The 26,935-nt window shown below is 42.2% G+C and overlaps 2 protein-coding genes across 6 annotated transcripts in view; one reads left to right on the top strand and one right to left on the bottom strand.

Annotated features, from left to right (window-relative positions):
* Positions 1-26,935, top strand: part of trappc13 (trafficking protein particle complex 13) — a 55,380-nt gene that overhangs the window by 634 nt on the left and 27,811 nt on the right. The gene's annotated exons all lie outside the window — the stretch shown is intronic.
* LOC110985217 (uncharacterized) lies at positions 291-26,665 on the bottom strand. Of its 2 annotated transcripts, none has more exons than XM_087144517.1 (11): positions 26,514-26,665; positions 17,731-17,842; positions 16,030-16,135; positions 15,390-15,511; positions 14,572-14,661; positions 13,489-13,620; positions 12,496-12,672; positions 11,969-12,049; positions 7,621-7,914; positions 4,900-6,753; positions 291-4,736 (listed from the first exon to the last, which is right to left on the bottom strand). In XM_087144517.1, exons 3-10 carry the CDS (start codon positions 16,049-16,051, stop codon positions 4,903-4,905), a joined length of 2,769 nt encoding a protein of 922 aa, XP_087000643.1. In that variant the 5' UTR covers positions 16,052-16,135; positions 17,731-17,842; positions 26,514-26,665; the 3' UTR covers positions 291-4,736; positions 4,900-4,902. The 2 variants fall into 2 exon arrangements, with proteins under 2 accessions (XP_087000643.1, XP_022101764.2); XM_022246072.2 differs by having other exon boundaries at positions 16,030-16,090.

The raw sequence follows: 26,935 nt of genomic DNA, 5'->3' as shown, positions 1-26,935 counted from the left end.
GGGCTACCTTCCTGTAAGTCTTTTTTTCATGCGTTAGGCCTACGTTATTTTTGCTTGATAAGTGGGCCCTCTTTGCAAAGAGTTTGGTCTGACAAGCTTCAAGAATAAATGTATGCATAGTGACTTTCCAATTCTGTCTTCGTTCTTCACCAAAGCTTCACGGTGACCTAGAGTAATAGACCACCTTAAGTAAAAACCACTTCACTAATTAAGTCCTGTGGTGAGAGCTGAAACAAAGCAAAGACAAGATGCACTTACGTGTAAAATTAACTCCATGCATTACTCCGAAGTCCATTTTAAATCATGTTTTATTTCATTTTTAACCAATTCTTTGAAAATAGATTTTGCATATTATAAGAAGGTAACATATGAAATATTTTCTATTTTAGTTTTCATCTTACATCATTTAGAAACAAACCTGTCATGCATTTAAGTTCCATTTTGGCAATAACATTATGATAAAATAAAAGAAATGTTCAATAATTGTTTTGTTTTAGGAATAAAAATGGTGACTTTTTTTTAGAAAACTATTGAATCTACAAAGTTGCAATAGGATTTAAGATTACAATAATAAATGTTATTGCAAATATTATTGGTGACAGAAATATTTAAGGCAGTACACAGATGTGGAAAGCATTTCTTTATGAATCTTTTGGATTATTCCAAATGTTCCCCAATTAAAACTGACATTAATAAATCAAACTGATCTGAAAAATACATGTAACAAATTTCTCAAAAAATACCAAATACTTAGAAAATCAATTTTTCTGTTTTGATACACGGAAAAATAAATTGAAATATGAGCAAAAGTCAATGCCAATTTGCTCTTAAAATGTTGAAGAACCAAAAACTGACTGCTATAGGTAATTACTGCGTAATGTGACAGAGCTGGTGGGAATTTTACTTCCAACTTGAGAATGCAGCACTAGGAGAACATTTGGACAGGAAATTTGGCCAACTACATCTATTGCTGCGGACAAGAAAGTACCCGCATGATCTGTGTACTAGAATCCTATGTGCATACAAATCAGGTTGTACCTGAAATTACACGAGTGAAGCTGATGGAAGATTGACACTTCAATGTCAGCAAATCCAATAGAAATACTTTTATCTGTCAAACTGGCAAACTTGAAAATTATTGTGAGCGAAGAAAACAACATACAAGTTGGCAGGTCATTGATCACCTGTCTATCAATCATTTGTCCCAACTCACAAGCGTTTCATTCAACTGGAAAACGGAATCAGCTGTCTATCAACCCGCTGCATAGTTGACCTTTGGCAGAACTATGAAAGATATCTAAACCCGTCATGCCAGTGATGCATGGATTAATTGATGATTCAGTTGTATAAAAACAAAAATGAACCATTAACACTCACGAAATAGAAATAATAACCGAGTGAAGCATTCCATTTCTTACTTCATAAAATTATTCCTTCCACTTCACTCCTGAACAATCATTATTCCTGTGATATCGAGTGTTTGCATGCTACCATCTTGCAAGCCAGTGCTTTTGTTCCACAACGCATGCAAAAAGGAGTTTTCCCTACCACGCACAGCCTGTCTCAAAATCTCAACAGTGCCTTTATGAAGGATTTGAGTGTGTACTGTGGGACACACAATAAAACGGCATCCTACTCAACTGCAGCAGCAAGCATCAGCTCCCTTGTCTTGCACAGTTTCTCGAGCAATAACATGCATCTTGCGAATCTACAAGGCCGAGTTTACTTTGCAACATTTAAAAGCTTAAAGCATGTAAGGACACTGATTGATACAGCTGACCCCCCCCCGGAGGATTCATACATTTACTTTAAAAAAAATTAAACTGGCAGAAGTACTGAGTATACTATATCAAGAATAGAACACACTAGAGCATTGATTACAATCTTGTAAATAGCCAAGCAAAGTCTGGTAATAGATTTCGATATATTTAAGATAATGTAAAAATTAATGGTTAAATAAAATTAAGCATGAAGTTTGGGATGAATTTAACATATTGTTCTTAAATAAAACAAAACGGCATCAAAAGAGGACCTTTCAGCTTACATGTATATGACAAATGTCTTTCAATGATGTACCAGTAGCATTTAGGTACATTCAGATGACGCATGAATCTGTTCATTTTTGATCTAATATACGACTACACTGACTGCTTTGAGAGGTGTAGTAAACCTAGCCTTCCCCAGTGATCCATGGAGAATTCTGTTTTCCCAAGGCGAGAAATGGAATAAATGTACTCCATTGATCTCTCTAGGAGGCTTAGTTTTGCAACACCACGAGATAAAGCAGTCAGCACCTCTCCCACGTGAACGCAAGTATGCATTTAAATACATTGTGCAATGCCCCTGGTTATGTGTACCTGTACACCGAGGGGGGTCCCCCAGGTGCCCCAGGACGTAATAGCCCCTAGTTATGCCACTGGCTCCAGGTAAAGTACTTTGGTTGCGACTGGTATTGTTCTTTTGGCTGTGCACAACAAGATAGCTCAAATACATCTTGAAAAAAAGAAAGCTCAACTAGTGAATCCCATGTGCCTTGCTGTCGGCCAATCAGGATACTGAATCTGTGGGTGAGGTGTCACAGATTATACCTTTCTTGCATTATAACAGATCTTGGCTTCTTGTAACACAAGAAAATGTCACAACACAAGCCATCCCACAAAAAAAAAGATTGCTGATGCTTATGGGTGTATTCTCTGCCTGTCAAATACCAACAGGTAAAACAGTAGTGTATGTGACAGTGGGAGTCATGAGTGTAACACGAAACCTTGTAAGGTTTGAAGTTTGGCATGGTCATTATTCAGAGTAGGTCACCTTTTAATCAACATCTTGAGAACTACAGAAGAATGTCTCTCACGGTGACCACTTCAGAATCGGTAACTGGAGATGCCTTTTTATCGACACCAGTGCATGTGATGGTGTGCCGACTGGCAACAAGTTTTCTCTCTTAGGAAAACTTGGACAAGACTGAGGGACCTAGAGTGTGTCTCCGTGTTTTGGGTCACCACAGTAACTACTGCTCAATTCGTGCGTGGTCACCCCAACTGTAGGACACAAATATGTGTAAGTGCACTACTGTGAGAATCATTGAGTTAGAGGTGTATAAAAAACTACCAACGAATAAAACTTTTTGTGTGATTTAAAGACCAAGACTGCCAGTGCAATTGTAAAACAAGATCAATTATCTTGGAAAACCCCCCCTAAAATAAAAGCATTAAAACTGATATAATTTGGAACAATGCACTAAAAGGGAAAGTAACCATCTACATCTACATTATAATTCATGAATTACAAAGAAAAATGCACGAGTAGTTGACGGAAAAGGAAGGGGCAGTAAAAATAAAATTAATAAAATATACCGAGTAGTATTACAAACAACATCTTTAGTTGAGACGGTACAACAAAGGTGGGGCGACTTGGAATTTACAAACGTTAAGCTGCAATTTGGCGTAGCAAAAATAGCAGTACAAGGCAATGGTATGTACACAAAAAGTTTCAGATGCCTGTTGTGGGTAATGTTAATTCAAGAAGTGGAGTGTGTAAAAATGAATGCCAAGCAGAAAACCTGGAAGTTTAAAACCATCAGCCTCCAAAACTAAAGAATCATCTCATCTTCCACTCTATTCCATGAGGAATCCAGGGTGCATAGTGGTCAGACTGGATTAAGTATTGGATATACATGTACATCATTTAAGTTACACTGAAGTTTGAAGTTCAGATAATCAAGGCAGTAAGAGTTGCACACCAAATAAATTTGTGTTCATATGAGAAACATCCCTACACTTTAAGACCCTAAGATTTGCACCTGACTTGAAGTACACTAAATGTATGCAAGTGTCACACTAGGTTTGCGAGCGTTCTAAAGGAAAACAAGTTTGAGAAATCTGCTTTGCTAATGCATTGTGAAATCTTTCTCTCAAAAGATACAACTTCAATAGGATAAAAACCTGTGTAATTGAAAAAGTGAAATTGCATCCCATGGCACAGCACAGACTGTCAAATCAGTTGACTGCTAATCCTTAATTTCATTATCAACAAAATTCTTTGTTAGTGAGCCATAATTTCTTTTTGCATTTCACTAAGAATCTAAGCACCATATTGTATGATTTACTGTTTCAGATTTTGCTGTGATCATTGAAAGTTTTTAAGTTTGAAACTTACTGCTGAAAATGTTCTCACCATTTTCTGAGAGCTTCTCAACTGATTTCTTTGACACCAGACCCAAATGTACACATCACATGCAACCCAAAGAAAAATAATTTTGGCACTGAACCTCTCCTGATTGATGTACCGGTACTTGATACTCCCAACTTACCAGCCAGCTAGAATGTAGAAGTACCTGGCTATTACTGAACGACATACATGTAAATCTCACGGCAGCACACAGGGATAAAATCTAATAAAAGGAATACTGGTCATTTTGTCTGTTGCACCAGAAATCGGCAAGTCACGTTCAGTTACTGCACCTCAAACTCGACTGACATGTACTGTGCGTACAAAGTTTACACCTGACCTTGACAAGACCAAATCTTGCCTCCCAAACACGCCATCTCGTAATTGCAAAAACAGTTCATCTGATAACTGGGTTATGAGTGTCACCTTCCAACTCCAAATTTCTTATACACATCCTTTATATTGAATGACTGTTACAATGTACACAAAGTGTGTTACATACATAATTGATCCTCTACAAGCCGGCGCTGGGCATGATTCAGATGCTAAAAGATTCTGCGCCTATCCTGTAAAAGATAGGAGAACAAATGTTGAAGCAACTATCAGAAGTTGGTTCTAAAGTTTGTTTCCTCTGGTTTAAATATTCCTAAGCAATGCCAAATGGAGGTATGCAAAAAAGGTTTCTGGATCTAGGTTTGGAAGACTTGTTGATAAATACAACGTACTCACATCTCAGTTTTTATCAGGGTTGCTGAAATCAAAGGCACCGAATGGGGAGTCGTCAAATAAGGGTTGTCCACTGGCAGCTTTAGGAGCACTCTGTCCTCCGCTTCCTCCGATTGAAAATGGATCTGCCCACACACCAGAAACACCGTTACTACCATTTGAGTCATTTACTGAATTAGTGGTGGTGGCATTTGTTTGTTGTGAGGGTGATGAGAATGAAGTTGATGAAAAGGATGCTGATGTGAAAGCGCCCCCAGTGCATGCCGGGACTGACGTGACAATAGCATGAGGATCAAACTTTTGCGGCAGTACGAAGACCTTCTTGACAGTTGGAGAGCCACGCAAGAATGGGTCATCCGCAAAAGGGTCGTCAGTAACAGGCAGGATTGGCACGGTGATTTTGCTCAGCAAGGGGTTGGAGGCAGAAGAGGTCATGGAAGCATGGGCATAACGATGGTTGAAAAATGAGTCCGACACCGGTGCTGAGCTTGAAAGCACATCCTGAGAACCGATAGAGGCCGAGAGTGGAGATAGCCTAGTTGAGTCTGTGGGCTTGCTGCTGGTGGTTTGGGATGGAACTGACAATGATGATGATTGGTGAGATGGAAGCGGTGACTGTCTACTAGATAGCATAAAGTCTGTTGGCAGTGAAATTGTTAATGAGTTGGAGTCAGGTAGTGATATAGGGCTGGGCTGGGATGCCTGCAGCTTGCCCTGTTCCGTGGGAGAACTCAACCCATGACCCAGTGAGGAAAGGTTTCCCATGCTATTTGAATGAGTTGAGTTGAGGTCTGACGCTGCGTTTGCCAAGCCGTCACCACTGCCATGCACATTCCTGCCGTCGTTGGCAAGGGAAGCCAAGTTTGAGGGTGATGAGGAAGGATTTCTGGTTAGCGAGGGGATCGTTAAGCTGGTGTTAGTGGTATCAAGTGTAGTCCTTAATGCACTTTCGGATTCATGTGAGTCTGTGGATGAACTTGGGGACACAGGGGATTGAAGATTAGTGCGCAGAGGAACAGGAAGCGGTGAACCTTCAGAAGGCACACTGCTCCTAGACCTCCTTGGAGGAGGTGGGGGAATGTCCCCAACATCGTCCAGATTCAAACTGATACCAACACCTTGGCTTAAGATGTTCGTGGGCAATGGCGGAGGTGGACCCTGTGGTGAAGGGAGGCTAAATTCCTCAGAGATGTCATGTGATTTTGCCAAATCAAGGGATAGTGAAGGGGCATTACCCGAGGCTGCTCCATTACTGGCAGCGGTGTTTCCAGACTGGCTGAATTCCGGCACTTTCACTTCACCTGGCTTGGCCATTTTAAAGCCAGCAAATGGGTCCTTCTTTTTGGGATCTTTGGCATCGGTGGGAGCTGAACCCAGGACTGCGATATCTCCAAATGGGTCCGGCTTTTTGGCCGGCCCCCCGTTTTTCTCCACTGGCTTTGGATGGACCTGCTGCGGCTGCAAGGTGAAGGCATCAAAGGAGTTGGACGAGCTCTGTGTGGTCCCGCCAAAAAGGTCCTGCTGCGGCTGCTGCTGCTGTTGCATTCCCATGGGAGCCATGCCCATACCCATACCTATGGGCTGTTGGCCCATTCCCATGGGCTGCTGGCCCATTCCCATGGGCTGCTGGCCCATTCCTATGGGCTGCTGGCCCATTCCCATGGGCATCTGGCCAAATGCTGGCTGCTGCTGGAACCCGCCCATGGCAGGCTGGGTCATGCCGAAGCCACCACCCATGCCTCCGCCACCAAATGGGTTCGTGGATGCAGCAGCAGGCTGTGGGGGAGCACTGAAGGTGTCTTTAAACTCCTTAAAGAGGTCATCTGAGGGTTTGGATTGCTCCGTGACAACAGGTGCCTGAAAGACAGACACAGAGTAAATAGACAAAGATGTACTGTTGAAAACCAAGATTTTCAGAAATGTTGAACATTTGACATAATGTAGGTACGTGTATATACATAAACTAGGTAACTAGTCATGATTCCACAGACAGATCTTTTTCTTGGTCCACCGTCTTTGATGTCAGGTTGTATTTTCTGGGCCTGTTTTTGCCCTTATTTTTACCACTCAGTTTTGCCATCATAGGCTAGCCACAGCCATAGCCATAGATAAAGCTGTCTTTCAGACAGAGCATGATATCAGAGATGGTGGATTAAAATGTTCACGACCAGTAAGTGACGCCAGTACAAATGATCTCTTTGACAATTTACTGCACCTCTTTAATTCCATCTCTGCTACATGCAGATGTAACACAACAGCCCTGGGGTGAAAGTTGTTGCATTTGCAGTGGTAGTGAACAAAGGGTGGCACAGTGCATCAAGTAACTTGATAGAGCCAAGGCTGGTGTTTATCAAGTGCACTTCGTACCATTCTGTTGCATTTAACACGGTTAATCAGTTGTGTTGCATTTTGATGCATTCAGCAGGGCTCTCACTACAGCTGTGTTGCATTAAGCAGGGTTTCCACTTCAAGTGTGTTGCATAAATCAGGGTTTCTGTTTTCAGATGTGTTGCATTCTGTTGCATTCAGCAGGGTTCCCATTTTCAGGTGTGTGGTCTTTTGTTGCATTTAACAGGGTTCCCATTTCAGCTATGTAGCATTTGTTCACCTGGGTTCTAATTTTAGCTTCATTGCACTCAGTGTGCATTCAGCAGGGAGCCCAGTGAGAACCCACTGAGGCTCATGGCAAATGTCATTGTTGTGTGAATGAATACAGCACATTACCGGTGCTTCGCCAAACAGATCTCCAGATGGTTCAGTCGCTGCTGGTGCTGGTGCGGCTACAGGAGCTGGGGCTGCGGCAGGTGTTTCCACTGCAGCTGCAACAGGTGGTGCCAGTCTCGGGGCCGCCCGTGGGGCTGCCTGCGGGGGACGAAGTGGGGGTGGAGGCTGCTGGGGAGGGCCTGACGGCGCAGGTGCAAAAGGGTCATTCGTGGGAGTGACCGGCGTTGCTGCATTAGGGCTGAAGGGGTCTGGTTCGGCAGCATTGAGGTCTAGCTGCTCCATTGCCGTGATACCCTGGACAAGAAAATAAGAACAGAAATAAGCAGTTGTAATCCACTGGAAAAAAAACCAGCAATTTGCTGCAACTTAACTGGGAGAAGGTAACTGTAAAAATCTCCTCTGAGTTGTGTCTGAACTGAAACAAAATAAACTCTGACCACAATGTACGGATTTCCAGAGAGTGACTACAACTGAACATCATCCCCTGGCCACAGAGCCTCTTACCAGGCTACTGTGGTCACACCAATTTGACATTACGAGCATTTGCTGCCAACACTAATTCAGAACTGTGGCTCACAATGAGGCCGTCTCATGCCCAATCAACTTTAGATAAACAGCATACACCACCAGCACTTGGCAGATTTTTATTACATTCCCACATACATGTAGGCTTCCTACATGTAACGAGCTACGTTCTGGTCACTTAATTGATTTAATAAGTGTACCTGTATGTAGAGTTGAAAGATGCATACATGTACATGCATGCCTCGTATCACATGTACCTACACACATGAACAACATGTTCCTGTGAAAAGGCAAAACATGTCAAGTTAAACCCACATTACACTAAATCAGTGCACTTTGCCGATCATACACTACTAACAAACCATTCAGCATTCCCGAGATTAAGAAATTATAAACACCAATCAGATTTGATCATAGTGGCACCTGTCACTGCTACATTATGATCTCAAAAGTGCTTTACACAAGCCACATAAGTTTCCAGGTCTGCATCAGGAGCACCAACCGTGGCCCTGCCTTCACTCACACACGCCACCTGAGCACAAAACTTCTCGTGAGTTTCCAAGAGATGACGAATCCAGGCCAGGTTGTCCTCAAATCCCTCCTCTCGCATCTGGCGCTCCCAATCCCCCTGGAGATCGTCGGCTGTGGCATCCTCCCCCCTCTCGCCGCTGTAGGGGGGGAAGTACTCAATTTCTTGGGAGAAGCGGACCCCCTTTGGCCGCGCAATGGCGGAATCCAACCGCTTCCGACGCAGCACTGTCGACATGTTGGATTTGATCTGATTCACTAGTGCAACCGGGTTCACAGGACTAAGGGGAGTTGTGTTTCAAGCAAATTACATCAGAATTATGGAACTGTGTGAACTTTGTGTTTCTGTGTCAAAAATCAAGGCAACACTTTATCCGCTATCCTTGCAAATGTGTTTTAAGATATACTGCTTCAGTGATGGCCAAACTAATGCCTCGCTGGACTACACAGTCTAAAGAGCCAAAGCCAACACCAGGTGATTCAGGACTTTAAATGCAGCAAATATAGAACTTTTTATCAGGCAGTTTTGGTTGAAAATTTTGAATATTGAGCAGACAGTGCTGACTGCAGCCAGTATGAACAGGAACCACTTAATATCCTGGCCGATTAGTCACTCGTTGTTGGGGAGCTTTCCTCAAGCTAAGACATCATGCCTGTCTAACAAGGCAAAGCCCACTGGGCCCAAAGCCATTACCAGCTGGACATGACGGGATCAGTGATAAGGACTGGTTCGGTTACCAGACAAATTACAGGGCAATCAGAGGTTTCACCCTGTCTGATCCACCTGTTTCGTAGTGTTCTGAAGATGTAATTATTATGTTTTATCAAACAGACCTGTTTTGTAGTGTTCTGAAGATCTAATTACTATGTTTTATCAAACAGACAGCTTCACTGGAATAAATGCAGTCTGTAGGGATACACTCTTTCAGAGTAAACACACAGTTTGTAATACTCCTAAGCCCATCTTTTTTTTTAATATCAAGATTGATACCATAAACCTGCTGCGGTTTGGGGGGGAGGCAAATATCAGTCTTCCTGTAAGAAGATATACAAGATTTCCTCTACAATTGACCGTATTTGCGCCGTCCTCAATTTCAGTCGTATTCCCCAACGTAGTGTATTTATTTGAAAACGTTAAATTCAAAGAACCCAACTATATTCTACGATTTCATTCCGACCCCAAAATCACTTGGTACCATTCCATCAAGGGTTTCAGATTTATACTGTACGTTCAGGAATACGACCGAAATTGGGGATGCCACGAATACAGTCTACAGTGTAACAAAATAGACTGAAAATTAGCAAGAGCCAGATTTCAATGTAATGAGAGGAATCGTTTGAACAGAAAACAAAAGTCAAGGGTTTCCAAATGCCAACTTGTCCACTGTACATATTCATATGTACATGAACATGTATATATGAACATGCTTTTACCTATTTCATCGGGACCAGCTGTTCCTCAACCATTCACCCTCAGAACCGGTTTCTTTCAAGAATAACAAATGTAGAGCTAAGTATTTGTCTCACAATTTTCTGCACTCTGCTATGTTTCTGTACTACTTCTCTACTCCCTCGCAGCAACACGGCATCTTATTATTGAGGACATTGATAGTAACATTGGAACACTAAAGTTAGATCCCTGGAATGAGGGCTCATACAGTCCTCGAAAGTCATCATAAGCCCTTGAAAGTCCTTGAAAATGATATTGTATGATAAAGGTATCATTCACGCCAAGCAACGTGATGATGGGGTTTTCAGAATGTTGCCACATGTACATTTGCTGGTTACTTGGGTAGGGGAAAAATTCGCCACCAGTAGCAATCTGTGTCCCATAATGAGCCAACCTCCTTTACAGTGTACTTACTTTGAACTGGTACAGATCAAATGATGTAATACCAATTGATACATGTGTGTAGTGAGTATTCTCTGATGAACCATTCATGTTTGCTGGATTTCTGGACCTTATAAGTCCTTGAAAAGACCTTGAGTGTAACTTGAAACCACCCCTGTATCTAAAACAAACTCACTAGATAACCACCATTTTGGTTCAGTATCAAGTATCAAAGTTCTGGGGAGGGGGATACATGTACCTCTAACAAACCAGTGGGGTACACACTCAAAGTTCCCCCAACCTGCTTTCACATTCTGAGTCATACACAACATGCATGTTAACTGTCTGGACAATCTGTACATGTGTCATCACTACCATGGTGTAACTGTTACATTACCGCCAGATGAGATGTTAGGGACGGAGTCAGGTCTCCTGGGTACTGATTCCTGCCAAGTGAATACCGGTAGACTGGGTCCAATATCAACCCCCCCCTTCAATTCTAACAATCCAGTTCATGTTCTCAGCCAAGTGCTACAGTGCTTGAGATGGTACAGTACATGTACATTAAGACATTTTCCTGCAAAAGCCTTTTTTTACAAATTTTACACCAGAGGAATTTCTCAGTCCTCTCTTTTACAGAGAGGACTTTCCGCGGAGATTAGATCAGCCTCCTCCAATGGTCTCTGTGGAGACTGGTAGACACTAAAATGCTGAGTGAGGTCATCAGGGTCTCACGAACAAGCCGACTTTCAGCGTCTTCTACAGTCCTTGTTAGAGGACTGCCATGTTCATTACAGTTGATTGTCTAGTTCCGCAATATAGCCAGTTACGCAACTCAGAAAAAACGGGCTTCATTTTCAAAAAGACAAAATTGCCGGGAACTTGATTCATACTTCTTTGAAATAGTTTACTTGTGAAGATCTTGCAGAGAAACAATTTTGCTTACAGAACTGCCGCTGTTAATTAAGAAGATCGGTGACGATCCTTTTTCGCTGATCGCAGTTCACAACAGAAGGGCGTGTGCATTCTATGTGATATCGTGTTTGTCGCTCTTTTAAACGATCATCGTGGTGATTTTTTCAAAACAAAAGTGCCTGCAGGATTTTACCAGTTCTGCAAACAGGTTTTAAATTACGTTACAATGCACGCTTTCAGTGTGCGTGTGGCGTACGTCCTGCATCAGAAAACAACACCTACCGATTGCGCAGTTTGTGGAACCGGCAAATGTTTGCGGAACCGGGCAAATTACCGACCACCACAAAAAAGCACACTAGCATTCGTCTTTTAATGACTGCCCCAAATTGTTAAGTATCATATGTAGCTGGATAATTTCCAGATATTTCTGGACGAAAACCTTTCCATGAAAGTAAGTTTTTGAGGCGTCAGGGACCCTGGACTGTTTCTGTTTGAAGAACCAGTCCATCACCTGTACTCCGAAACGTGCACACTGAGTTGCATACATACCATTTGAAGGTTGCTGACTTGGCTCTCCAGGCTGAATAGGTTGTCCTGGGCTGGCTCAGCGGGTTTTGCGACCGGGGACTCCTACAAAAGTCATCAAAACAACAAGCATGGGGTACATGTATGTGACCAGTAATTAGTGTTTAGCTGGAGGAGAATTATGCTGTGAGTTGCAATGTATATTAGCTTGTCCTAGAGTTAAGTGAAAATCCGTTAATGATTGTAAAGCTCTACATTACAGATGCCAGTCCATCAGAAGAAGTCTTTACAGGAATAATGACTTTCAGCGCACAGCGACTTTATTGTATTATGCACTTCACAAGAACTGTTCCATTATTATTTTTATTACAAATGACAAATAGCCTCAAATTTGTACCGAATTCTGGGTAAGAACTTGTTTCCTGCCAATTCTTGGCAACACCACAGTTGGAGGATACAACTACCCAGCCATCACATCACTGGGCAAATACGCCTCTTTTGCCTTTGTCTCTCGGTTAAGATATTGGACGTTAACGGCACGCAGAACTTACAGAGTAGACATTCTCAGCAGGTGTCTTGGAGGTCGGGGACCCCAAGGGGTTGTCGTAGCTGGGTTGCAGGTACACCGTGGTCTCCTCCATCCGTTTCTTCTGCTCAGCCACTTCCTTCTGTTTATTGGCCAGCACAATCTCAAACAAGTCCTTCAGAGCCAACACCAGCTCGTCAGCCTGCAACACAGTGAATGTTTCACGGATGTTAAATATCACATGGAGCCCATGAGTCACGATCGCTTACATTTCAGAGTCAGGTCGATGAAGGAGTGCTTATTTCTACAATCTTCAAATCGTTATTGTCCACATACAAATCTTATGGGCCGGGACATGGAACAAGACTTCAGGCCCAGCGCATTCTGTAGTTCCATGGTTTCTGTCCCACAACTAAAACTGAAATATTTTGCACTGGTTTTCTGGGTTTCTAAAGGGAATTATGTACACTTTTTAAAAACCCTTTGTTTTATTACAAAATTAAAACACCAATCACTCCGTATGTGCATCTCATTTTTAAAATGCAGACTCAACAGCACTGTTCTGGATTTTTGGGAGTTCCGGGTCATCACTGGCAGAGCTAAGTTATTAAAGTATTGTAACTCCATTGATATTGGCTGCTTTTAACTGACCTAGCACGGAGGGGTAGTCCGTTTTTCAGAGGCCACACCCCCACTGAGGTAAGGCTCAACAGACCAAGTTAACAGGTACAGTACTTTCCAAACAGCATTCAATTCAAGTATTTAAGAATATTATTTTATCAAATGGATCATACATAGTCAATAAATTTGGTTTTTGCTGCATGTGGAATTCACTCACTTTTGATTCTGTGCAGTTCACCTCAAAGCCAAAATACCCCAACATTGTTGATTCATCGGAACTGATATCGAGCCCATTAACAGTCAAGCATTTACGAGTAAGAGCGATTTAAAAAAAAAAGTCAGAACGATTTCATCTCAGGAATGCTGCTATGCAGGGGTGACATGCTTAAATAGTTACCTGATTCTGTGTTTTGATTGCAAAGAATTTGTGGTTTCCAGCTTCGCCGAAGACGTAACCGAATGCCCGTTTGTCGCTGGGATCTCTGGAGATGAAGGAGATCTTGATGACCTCGTGCGTGTGGAGGTTGGTCTGTCCGAGAAATATTTACCAAATTTGCAATGAGCAAGCACCTACACACTGTAATCAAGAGGAGATTGTGTAAACTGGACGCTGATAAATGGTCGGTGTGGGAGATGGATTTAAAGGATGGTGCACCTGCATGTCATAAACCGAGCAGGTACATATCTGAGACAAAAACAAAGGTGGTGACAATGATTCTGAAGAAAAGGTGCCGACAAAAACGATGACAAAACTAATTTGATGATATCAATGGTAACTCTCAACAGTTAAAACAGATCACGATGTGGACAAATGTGATCATGAGAATGATTTCCCAAATATAGACAATATTTTGGTTTAGCTGAATACAACTCAGCTTAGCAGCTGGGAGTTACAGCAATGCTTAAGTTAATCGTAACTGCCCAGTGTCCATCAAACTCCTACTGCAGAATTTGCTAGGTTTTAACAGGTTTGGTATCGTACCCGATTAACTTCTTGTTGAATTCTGTTGGACTTGGTATCATAGGTCCAGGGTGATGGTGTTGGACTTTGTGCGAGTCAAAACACACAAGGGTCATTGTGCAGTGTCTGGTTTGCTCTACCGAGTGTTGGACTATGCTTGATTTTGTCAGGTTCCATACTGTTGCAGTGCAAGTCATCCTATACTGCACAGACCCATCCATACCATATCACTCCGACTCCAACTGGAGTCACTTTGTTGGTATTTATCAAGTTTGGTACAGTGACCTGCTAACAAGTACACAGACAAGTACATGTACGGTACCTGTTGAAGTTTGTAGGGTTCAGTATGCTCCCTAGTGCAAGAGTCTAGGGGGTTAGGGTTAAAGTCGACTCAATCTCTTCAAATAAGCTTACTTTGTTTTCACCATGCCCAATAACAAAAGTGTGTGCCCGGCGTGTTTCCCCTCAGGGAAAGTTTCACTTGTAAGTGCAAATCATGGTTTGTTTTGTTGGTCTCACCAGCGTCTTGAGGTCGATGATTTTGATGCCTTCTAACGAGACATTGATGATAATCTGTTGTTTGTGTTCTCCAGAAGCTTTCACCAGAGCCTGAAAAGATTACAAAACATCGGCATTGACGGTGCATGGCACAAAGCACGGCGTTAAACAGACCAGGCAGGCCATGACTAGAATGCAGATAGAGTATAAGTACTTCAGTTTTGAAATAGAAATCGACGTCCATTTGAATGTCAAAACTAGCAGGGACATCTCGTTCCATTCATTTTTGACTGCATAAGGGTATAACAATTTTCCAGTAAGCATGAGAACTTTTCTTTTGTTTCACTCAAAACAAACCCTGAATACTCACTCAAATCAAGAAAATACTTTGGTTGTTGAAGGACAAGAAAAAAATGATAACATTCAGAAAAATGCGACTGGCTCCCGTTACTCTGCTTCCTGTCATACATGTACATGTAAATTGTAGCCTTTTTATACTCAAAGGAAATGATAGCTTAACACAACATTGTCATTCCCCTAATAATGCAATGTTATTAAATACAATTTTTTTTTTCACCAATGGACTTCCGTACTAAAATTCTGACACAAGCTTATCTGCTGCTCAGGTCAAGGTTGTGTAGTCAGTACTCCAGGGAGGGGATGACTTCGACTCTACATATACATGTAGGCTCATAAGTGGAGACTGCAACTGAGGACTCACACTCAGTATCTGAGAATTTTGCTAGGTTTGTGACTCAGTACTCATTTCCACTCATTTTAATGAGTTCCCTGATCCTGATGTTGACAGTGTTTCTAGTGAACGGAGAAGCAAGCCTCACCTTGAGTTTTGCCATGGATGCCAGGCACATGTTATCGCCCCTGGCATCTTCCACGGGGTCGATGCCAATCAGCTTGGCACGGAAGTTCTCCCCGAAATGTTTAAATCTTTGCTCCCTGTCTTCTGTTAGTGGAAAAAAAGAACTTTTATAGTAGCAGAAAAAATATCAACAGTATGCATACCCAGTAATTACATAGTAAGCTGCTTAAAACAAGGTACATCTTGAAAATAGTTCACGGTACCCGCTGCTTCACCTGACTCGGACCGGCCAGCCGACCCTGGCAAGCTCGCTGGTCGAGTGGTTAAGACTTCTGCACTAACGGTATTTAACTTGTCTGTTGCAAATGACATGCCTTTAGTTTTGGTCTGTAAATGCCAGAGGCCCTCTTTGCCAATTCTGGCCAGAGACTACAGGTGCTATTGCCTTTGTCTTACGCTGGCATTGAACTCTCAATCCATCTTGTTTAGACTTCACCTGTTCACACGTTTTCCCGCATGACCTCCACCCTGGAATCTGATCCAGCGACGATGGCATTGTAAGTCACCACTCTTAACCGGCCTCTCTCCTGCATCGCGAAATCTGAGCACTACCCCGCTAACGATTCCCCTCAAGTTTTTCCCACTCAACTTAACCAACTCACCTCTCTTCTTGTTGGCCGACATGCTGACTGCTGAAATCTCACTGGCTCATTACAAAGGGACCTGTCACGTGGGTTGGAAACAGAGAGGGAGCTAGGTGATTCGTTTCTGGATGCAAGCAGTGGTAAGAAGAATCAGCGAGCAAGAAATCAAATCTGCTGCCTGGAAGAATGCACTGTGAAGACACTGTACAGTACATTGGTGAATGTGATGCACTCTCACATGATGTAGCCTACTTATATTATCTGTGTGGATACACACTGCTACCTGTGGAGAGACTGTCTGATGACTGACATACACATGACCCTTCTGATTTAATTGGGCCCAATTTCCTTCCTTTCCACATTTTCCAGTACACGTACGTGGTGCATGAAAATCACTGCCACTGACAATGGTAGATGTGCATTTACAGTGTCACGGTTCAAATACACTACACATGTGCATGTACATCCTGCAAGGGTGAAAATGCATGGGTCCTAACACATCCCAGCAATGTGCACACAAGAACGAAACCTGTACCAATATTTGACTTATTGAACTGTCATGCTCGGCATTGAAACCTGTCCCCTTTTTCAAAGGATTCAAACTTTTTCCAAAAACAAGCCAAACTTTGAATCGCTTTCCGCTCGGGAAATATCACTCTAATGGGCGACACAACATTCCAGGAACCTGACCTCCAGCTTGAAGTTAAATGATCAAGACAGGTGTTCCCAGATGTACATGTACAAATGTACCTGTCTGACCAGTTACTGATCGGACTGAGAGCAAACAGGATTTCACTGTGTACATACATGTGCACTGTGCCTTGGGTAAATGCTGATTTCAAACATATTTATTTGTACTGGTACCACTAAATGCATCTAATAAATGCGGGACTCCATGCAAGTCGGTTTCTGACTAAGTTGTGCTGTCTTTAAATAACAAACTGTGTGCATGGTTATGATCAAGACCAAATGTGTGATTAATGGTACATCAATCTGCAAGTAGCTTGACGGGCAAAGAATGATCGATACCTTCCAAGTATTCACCAGTACATCGTGTTGTCAGCTACACGTACAAGAAAAAGGTCATTGATTTCTTCCCTGAAGCCCATCTTAAAATCTATACGAGCACCTTGTACAAAGATGTACCACTACCTAAGTCTGATGTGCATGTACCAAGCAACTGTACTTGTAAATTTCAGCAAGACAATCGGTCACATACATATATACATGTAATGTACTATGTAAATTAAGTATGGTACTGTATCCTTCCCACTTCAAACATTTTTCAGGAAAAGCATGCAAGAACACGTAAACCTACATGTACACCTTGAAAATAAAAAGAAATGGTTGATAAGTTGTTAGGACCAGTACACGTAGGTTCAAATTGCTGTTGTTTCACCTTGTCATATATATCTGTACAGAGAGCAGTGCAAAACTCAGTGTTACCTTCATGCAGGGGGTGGATCCTTCCACCAACCTATCAATGTTTGACCTTTGGACAACAGTCCTACTCATCACACACGCACATGTACCACAGACGCACTTGTAATTCTCAACTACCGGTAACTTCAAACGAACTAAACGGCAACCATTTTCCTTTAAAGTTTTTATGATGCTTCAAAAAAAAAAACATCTCTCCTCATGCTGGGGACTTCAAAAAACTTTCCTCAGACTTCAACTATTGAGTCAATGGGAGCTCAAAACTGTTCGTGTTCTTACCTGGTTTTGGGGATGAAGCAGATTTGCACGGCCCGAGACCCAGCAAAATCCTGGAGCTAATATGTGAAGACCTGTAGGTAGTGTGATCAGTCAGTGACCCTTGTACCTCAAGCTGTTCAAGATAAACACCATCAACAACACTCCAAAGATAAGGCCAGTACAGCAGAAAATTCTGTTCATGTTCTTGGAGCTGTCCAATTTTTTTTCTAATGAATACTTGTATGTATTCCCTTCCCAAGTTAACTGTTAATGATCCCCTCCCCCCCCCAAAAAAAAATTCCACTTAATGTATCGTTCTGGGGTGGCAACAATTTTCTCGTAGTCAATTTATTTCATACCCAACTCCGGGGGACGGGAGACAGGGAGTTTACGAAGTCCGATATTCATTTTTATGACTAGTACCGCTGACCGTTCTCAGACACTCTTTGCATTCGTTTATGCCAAGGGAGCAGATGTGGCCTCTTCTGACTTGGTAGGATAGCCAAAGAAATTTCCTAACATCTAAATGCGTGAGCATAATGCGGAATTTGGAGCTGGCCTAGCGTACAGAGTTATAACAGGGAAATCTCAGAAAGTTTCCATTTACATACGGGGGTCCAGCTCAGTTCACGGTACATGTATCACAGTACACTTACTATACACCATCTGAAGACACGCTCATTGGGATACACATAAGGAAATGGTACCGGCAGAACACAAATTCCATGTTCAATTCTTAACACACCATTTTAAATTAATTTCCTGGCTTCAATGAGGAAATTCCTGTTTTGAATTCCAGTGTCTGAACTTTGAAGGAGATTATTCATGTCTGGTTTGCATGTGCCTCACAGAAGCTTTGTCTCTGGAATCTGCCTGTCTTATCCTCGAGCTGACAAGTTGCAACGACATTGAAACGTTTAGACAGTGGTTCAGTTTTTGAAACCTGTCCCCTGAAAATGGAATTCGGGCTACCAGCTCTCTTCAGAACCACTTTTCTTTCTCAATAGTGAACATCTATATGGTATACCACGCTTGCCCCAATAGTGAACATCTACATGTATATGGTATACCACGCTTGCCCCATACACGTATATGAGTACAGAAGTAGTCTGACTGCATTACTGTTATAAATTCAGTGGACTCACTGCTTTGTTTGCATAATGGCCAAAAAGTTGGACCCTGTCCTGACAAAATGCAGTGAACTAGCTACAGGTGTAGTGACATGTGCACATACCCTGGAAGACACGCCTTGCTAACCTACATACATGTTTAGGTGCATGCCTTCCCAATGCACAGAGAGCTTAGCCTATGCTGCAAAATAACAGCCACGCACGTGTACAATCATGATTGTTACATGTACCTATGTGCAGGACATGTACACGGTTTGTCAATTTACCAAACCGGTGGGGGCGGTTCAGTTTGGAGGTTTTTTTTCAAGCAAAGCGATTTTCGTCCCCTTTCATCTTTTTTTCTTCATTTCTTCAGCTCCCTTCCCCCTCCTCATTTTTATTTTCAAAATCATTTTCATGCGGGGGGGGAGCTAGGGGACAAGCACCTCCCTTGTCTCCCTTGTCCCCCTTGTCTCCCTTACAAACGATGACAGGGAAATATCTGCCAGATTCTGGAAAGCCTTGCCCTGTCATGCTCAATTAACCAAACCCACCTCAGTGGAGGCATTGATCTACATGTAAGAGTGTTCACCCTACATGTATTCGCCTGGAGGCCATTTTGGATCTTATTCCCCAAATTTGTTTCATATATTGCAAACTGTCCATTAGGATGGCACCAGACTGTTTTATAATTCTGTACATTCCAAGCCTCCCTTTCAATAATCTTTCGGAATCTGGCAAGGTACCGGTACAATTCTATTATACCATGGTCATAGATAGTGAATTTTTATTGATCGCGAACTAATCACGTGATGTGCTACAAGCGCGCATGTATCATTCACGTGTCGCACGCCCTGGCGATGTTGCAGAGCCGCAAAATACGATGGGTAACAGTGATCTTTCCCAGAGTTGATGTGTCGTGACTGCATTGTAATTACAATGTATTGTGTAATCTTGGGTACGAGGGTGGATAGCCCCGATGGTACTAGAACGCGCGCCAATTATTGTAGGAGATGTGTTCTGTGTGGGGGAGATAGAAGCACTGTGTCTGTTTGCATGTGCTACTCTCTTCACTCTGACCATGACGGAACCCACCCCGGGTTATTAGACTTCTGTTCGTGCTCCCAGCTATTCTCATGGAACACGAGTATGCTCTGATCGCTGTTTTTGCAATCCGAACCGCCATGGCTGTTTATGTAAAATGTTCATGCCATTGTCTCTTCTTGTCTGCTCTTCAATCTTGTCAGTACTTTTCAACAGTATTTGGTGCGAACAATTTCTTGACATTCAACCCGTCGACAAAACCCCAAGTGCTTTATGAATCCCAGTTTCCTCTGTTAAATGAGTTTGCTATAAATCCCTGACCCCCCCAAAAAACGGAGGCAATGATAGGACATCACAATCAATCATTTTCCTTGAAATTTAATATCTTATTTACTGTTAACCTGTTTTAATTTGTCAAAGTGTTTTAATTTATCTTGCATAAGATCGTTCTAGCGAAGTCTATGACCATGGTATACAAAACAATTGTTGCCGGCAGTGACGGGGTCCATGGATTTTGTACAGCCTGGAGTGCCATTCGCTCCCTGAGGCTCAGGTGTACCTTGTTACCTTGTGGCCCGTTTCTTCCACAGATAGTGGCTATCCATGGTCACAGCACGTTGGACACCGTGGACCCAAACACCACAGGCGACAGTTGCTAAGTGTTCAAACATGAATTTGAAATTATTAACCCTAACACTCCTCAGTCCTCCAACAGGTGAAGGATTGAGGAGGGTTAGGGTTAATCAGAGTAGACAGGTGCAAATTTGTCATGAAATTTCATATGATTGCTTTCAACATTCAAAAATGAAGACTTAACCTTGCTTTCAAATTCAATGTGGCCAGCCCTGTGAACAAAGTCTATTCCTCCATGCTGTGACCATGGATGGCCACTGCATTGTAACATCTGTGGAAGAAACAGGCCACAAGGTACACGTACATGTACCTTAACATGTGCCTACAACTGGGGTACATACAGTACACACTGCAGGTACTGTACATGTACAGTGTACATGTACTGTACATGTACATGTACATGCACCGAAATAACCTGCAAGTTCAACACAGGCCAATATATGACACTGACAGCCTCCAGGGCACAACTGCCTTACCACATCACCACCAAGGAAGAAAAAAAAACAAAACACTGGTACTTGGTGGTACCATAGAGCTGGGTTGTAGCTCTATGGTGGTACCACTGTACCCGTACAGTTGCCAGGTTGCAAAATAGGACCCTGTATTGGTTGTTCTCAACACTAATAACACTGTACAGGGCAGGTTGGCCTGTAATCCTGCACTCAGTTTACACTGACTGATAAACCATGTAAATGTACATGTACACTGTGCATGTATTACATGTGTGCACAGACTGTGCGACCTGCTACCTCCCTATTCCCATTCTTATGATATGTGAAAACCTGGCATGCAGCTGGTGGCCAGGCCCATTGTAGACTACAGGTGGATTCACTTGCATGTTTGTTTGTGTTCATGCATGCATGAACGGTGTGATAAATGACCATCAGTGACATTTCCAACAGGTACCCCTAATTACAGGTGCCACTGTACTTCAACTTGACAGGTGGTATGACACATTACATGTGTACAGTGCTTGACACTCTGCCCCCTGTTGACTATCTGACTGATGTTGTTCAAGACCACTTTTATAGAGACTCAGAAATAGTGCTCCAACCAACTACATGTACATACAACGTGTACATGTAGGCCAATACGTTCCATTAAGTACGGGTACCATGTACATTGTACATGTACTGGGTCCCATGTCTGATAGTTTGTGGTTATTTTTTTTTCCAACCAAAATCAGTTATACTCCGGATGATCTTGAACTCGCTGCTATTTTGTGCCCGGGGCATGGTTGAAAAATAACGAGATCACTTAAATCTCTACAGTTTACACGGTATATGAACCAGTAGCTGGATCTTAAACAACAAATAACGGCAAATTTCCAGCATGAATCTACTTGTTTCCCCTAGAATTTTGTTCCAGCACTGGTCACAGTACAAAAATTTAATGCACACGCTCATAAGACCTACGCGTACATAAAAGTGGTTTACGGGTACCGGTACATCTGATTTCATGGGAAAGATACCGTATTTCCTGTTGTTTGATTGATAAACTTTTTCATTATGCCGATTCAATTTAATTCTCCCTTAACTACTTTTCATGAATATGCCACAAAAATCATACAATCTTGTTGGGCATGTCACATCCATGCAGTATTTTGGAAGAAAATCCACTGGGCGAATGCATGTACATGTGCATGTATGTACATGTACACTAGTGAGACATGTACATGTATAGTACATGTACTTTGACTTACATGTACTTAGGAATGACCTTTTTCCAATGCATACTGTGCTCGTCCCAACATCTGTGAACTTTTTTGTGTCCGATTTTTACGGGACAAAGCTTCCAAATGTCATTCAATGTTTGAACCTAAATAAATCAATGAAAAATGTTGCAGACCCGATCTGTTGTTTCTTCACGGAATATTTCTCAAGGGAAACGTGCCGTTTGTAGACCAGCCCGCTTTTCATGTTTTAGTCGCTGTGTAAATTTATTTCTTCCTGAAGTTAACCTTTTTTTTTTTACCGCATGATGCAATGTGAAGGCCACTTCATACATACCGGTACTTAGCACAAAAGCAAAAACAAAGGCAAATCTGTGATGTCAGATCAAATAGTAATGCTGGGAATTCACAAAGTTGACCACATTTCAACTCCAGCGAAATGTGGCAGTAAATCTTCTGTGACGTTAGTTTCGCTACGCTCTCACCTTCTCCTGCAGTACCAACCAGCCTTTACTCTTCGACCATTTTCAAACTAAAACAAAAGCACGCCTGCTTGAAGTTGAAAGATAACTACATGCATACAAGCAGAGTTTCTTGGCTTTCCCCAAAAGTCTCTGGAATGTCCTCTGTCAAACATTCCTCTGCCCTTGGATCGTTTCCAAGTGCAACATGGTCCACATACTGTACGCTATACTAACATGAATTCCACCACCGAAGATCTAGACAAGCTTTAATAAGGAACTGTCAAACTGACATGATGAGTTCCAAGAGCAGTAGGTTATGCACTCGTGAGTATGCCCTTCACTTGACATGAGTGACGCCTAATGTATCTACATGTCTACTGGCACATCCTGATACTGTACATGTACAATGAAGTGGGAAAACAGAACAGTGGACCCAGTCCTATGCACGCACATACATGTAAATGTGCAAATTATACATGCAACTTGTATAAGACATACATGTACATGTATGCACTGCTACAACACTTGTCAAGTTGACAGACTGCCACATCTGGAATTATCTGCACACAAGACCTTCAAAGCTTAGTGTGAGCCTACATGTATGTCTAGGTGCATGTTGTACACAGTAATCTAATCCTGTTTCCAGATCATGACCATAATTCAGTTCTGCGTGATTAAACGGATACAAACAAAGTGTAACAGTTTATTACAGCCCCGGACAACTGGTACATACCGGTAAAACATAATTAAAATGCAAAAAATCTTCATGAACAGCGCATCAAATTACTGCATTGTAGCATTCTGGGCAAAATCAACTTAGCCCTAATCCTGTCAGATGCAGCACATTACAGTGAAAGTTTGATGCGCTTGGCAATCAACAGCAGCCCAACAAACTGGTCATTTTGAGACAATGGGAACATTGGACAATGCCACTCTGGTGACTGGTAATCACAGACTCCTGGTTGTTTGGCCTTGGGGAGAGTTGACCCATTGATCTTGTTACAATGGGCAGGCAGCATGCTTAGACCATGGAGGAATGGTCTTGCAAGCCAAGTACCCTTGGAGGGTTAGGGTTAAAAGCAGATTTTTTGCAAGAAGTTTAGCCGTTTTACTATTTTACGGCACTGTATGTGCTCACACTGCAAGTACACCGTACATTTACATGTACATCCCTGTCCTTCAGAGTGTACACCTGTCCATGTACATGTAACTTTCATTTTGCTACTGAAAAATAATGCTTTTAAAGTTTGAAGTTGTCAAGGAACACATGGTAAGTGGAGGAAAATTGGAAGAACAGCTACAGTACATGTAAATAAAAAGGCACCCTCTCTTATGGTTACTTTTTGTGAATTTTTTTTTCTTTTTGTGTTTTAAGGTTTCCATGTTCATTTATCATGAGATCTCATACTGAGTCCATCGATAGGTACCTGGTCTTCTTACTTTAAGTCTGAAAATACAGGGTCCTGTGAAATCACTCAGTGAATTTGATTTCACTGCATTGATCCTAACTATACATATTTTTGTCAATAAAGAGCCTGACTTGTCTGGCTTCTGGCAAGTGCACTCACCAGAAGCGGCTACGACTATATCCCATGTACACTAGCCTGGTATTCCAAGCCATAGACAATCAATTCTATGCGTATCGGTACATCAACATGTGTGGCTAAAAGCCGAAGGATCTTGTAGAGGTTTTTGTGAAATCAAGACAGATTTGATCAAGTATTTGCCTGTTATTAGGCTACGCTACTGGTACGATATCAAGAAGATTACGACAGAATAAAGGGCACTTGAGTCATTCTATACATTCAGGGTCCAAAAGTGTGGCATTTTTGTATCCCTGTTACACCTACTACTAGTGGCCCTTGTTATTTGACTTGGAAATATCACTGAAATTGATTTCAAACTATTTCTGTGTTGTTTGTTAGGTAATTTGCATTAATTCATCACTCTCAGAAATTAGAGAATGTGCTCTGAACTTACAAAATCATATGTACAAGGACACAAAAAAAATTGAACCCCTATTATTGAATGACCCAACTGGTAAGAAGGATTTTGGGGCAGGTAATGAAATATTTTGGTACACTCTAGCCCTGTGGCAAAAGGGCCATTTTTCTATGGGTTCCAAGAGGAGCCACACTATTGTGGCATTGTTACGACCCAACTATAGCATCAGTCCCAACTACAGTTGGGCCCGTCCCAACTAGAGTGCTACAGTTGGGCCGGCCCAACTACTGAGAAAGGTCCTGTGTGCATGATGTGCCCAGCATGTGCCAAAGTCATTTTGTTTACAAATGTCATGCCACTGGTCATGGGGCTAAGTGCCACATTTTTGATGAATTGTGTCAAGTGTGAGACACATTGACTTGGATAATGTTGAGCCATTTCCCACAGACATTGGTCAACAATAGTTGGGCCAGCCCAACTGCAGCTCTACAGTTGGGACTGTCTCAACTATAGTTGGGACTTATGCTATACCGGTAGTTGGGGCGTAACAGCATCATGTACATCAATGGTACATTCGAGCTTCCAGAGTTCAGACTCCAGACCCAATCTCATGATATTAGAAAAATTGTCCCTCTCCAGCTGCCAGAATCGGCTAAAAAGGCCACAATTTCTCTTCAGACCTGCATGCATGTCCTCCCCAAAAAGATACAAATAAAACCAGCGCCAATGTGCATGTACATGTACTGTTTGTAAGACACCTCAGATGTGGAGAAAGTGGAGATCGCCCAAGCTGCAATAGCCTGCAAAGGTACGTAAGGTTGGACTGAAACCACAACAAACAATTAAACGTCCGTGATTGTGCAGTTGCCTTGTCCTTAATTTTGTCGCCAACATGTATTGTGACATCTTAATTGGTTTTCAAGATATATTTTTGCGTTGGGGAGATGTTAATTTATATATAACGGGTTTGCCCTTACCCAACGTATATTAATTAATAAGAATTAATATTACCCAACGTATATTAATTAATAAGAATTAATATTACCCAACGTATATTAATTAATAAGAATTAATATACGTTGGGTAATGGCAAACCCGTTATATGTATATCTTAATTGGTTTTTACGGTGAATGGTAAAATTGTGTGGGAGCTACATATACATCTATACAGTCAAAGATGTTACCACTGGTAAGAAATTTAACAAATGATTATAAGAAACAAGTAGGGCAGACAGCCTGTTTTAAAACTAAAACTTTGGGGAAAATGTTGCATCCTGACTCCACTTCAGCAGTTGTGTACAAAGTCTATGGGGAGTGATGAGAATTTTCTACGTATTTCCCAACAACATCGACGTTAAATGTTTCTCAGTCCAGAATTTGTGTCTTTCCAGCATTTCTGTAATGACTGACTTTTATTGAGATGATATATGATGAGAAAAATGGAGTCAGGATGCAACATTTTAGCCAAACTTTGTAAAAGTAAGCACCTGAAAAATTAACATGATGAAGGGTTGTCATGGTTGCCTTAGCCTTAGGCATGTTCAGGTGTATGCTTCATCCCTGAGACTGGTGGTGGTACTCCACGTTCACGAAGTTAGCCAGGCCATATCACCATGACATGGCATCATGCCCATGCACCACCACTAACAATCTGTCTTGATCTGATGTAGGCCCTAATAATTTATCCAATACATTTGGACCTAGTAGTGAGGCTGCCACTTCGAAACTTGGGCTCCATGCACGCCATGTCCCATGCGTGCACCAAGTTTCAGGCTTTCTGACCTGCGCTATGGCTAGGCCTATTCATCATAATGTCATTTCAAGGCATGCGCCTGCAGCGTGAACTTACGACACAAACTCGCTAAGTCAAAGTGTCCTGCAAATTCCATGGATGCCGATTTTACCACAATTGCGAAAGTAAGACTACTATACGTTTACCTGAATTAGGCCAAAATGACAATCCGATCCCAACTCCGGCACAAGCACAGCTGATGCACGTTGCAGGACCTCCGATCAAAAATGCATGCAGCTAGCAGTTCCCCGTAATTAGCTGCACGCACATGTACATATGTACGATGACGATCGATTCCACGGAGAGCACCTCCCCCTTGGCCTGGTCGAGCTATTAACGAAAGAGGGCGCTGTTCAACAAAAACAGAGGTGAAAGTTTTAAGATGTGGATGCACGTCCAGGGTTTGAAGCGACACTTGACAACAGAAGTTTGGTTCCTATATGTCCTATCGGGGGAGCTCTAACAAATTGAACAACGCATTTTCTCATTCCTGGAATAGATTCAGTAAAAACAGTCACTTGGACCAGATTTGGCTAATTTCGAACACCTTACTATTTTAGCCAGACAC

Source organism: Acanthaster planci, linkage group LG12, assembly GCF_054643075.1.
Source record: "Acanthaster planci isolate LZ-2023a linkage group LG12, COTS_SCS, whole genome shotgun sequence".
Taxonomy (NCBI): Eukaryota; Metazoa; Echinodermata; class Asteroidea; order Valvatida; family Acanthasteridae; genus Acanthaster; species Acanthaster planci.
Note: the sequence above shows the minus strand (reverse complement) of the source record. Positions and strands in the feature narration are given on the sequence as shown.

Coding starts and splice junctions, on each gene's coding strand:
- LOC110985217 (XM_087144517.1), bottom strand. CDS start 16,051: ATGTCGGCCAACAAGAAGAGAG. Junction 15,512..16,029: donor GTCGGCCAACAAGAAGAGAG/GTGAGTTGGTTA, acceptor TTCCACTAACAG/AAGACAGGGAGCAAAGATTT. Junction 14,662..15,389: donor CATCCATGGCAAAACTCAAG/GTGAGGCTTGCT, acceptor TAATCTTTTCAG/GCTCTGGTGAAAGCTTCTGG.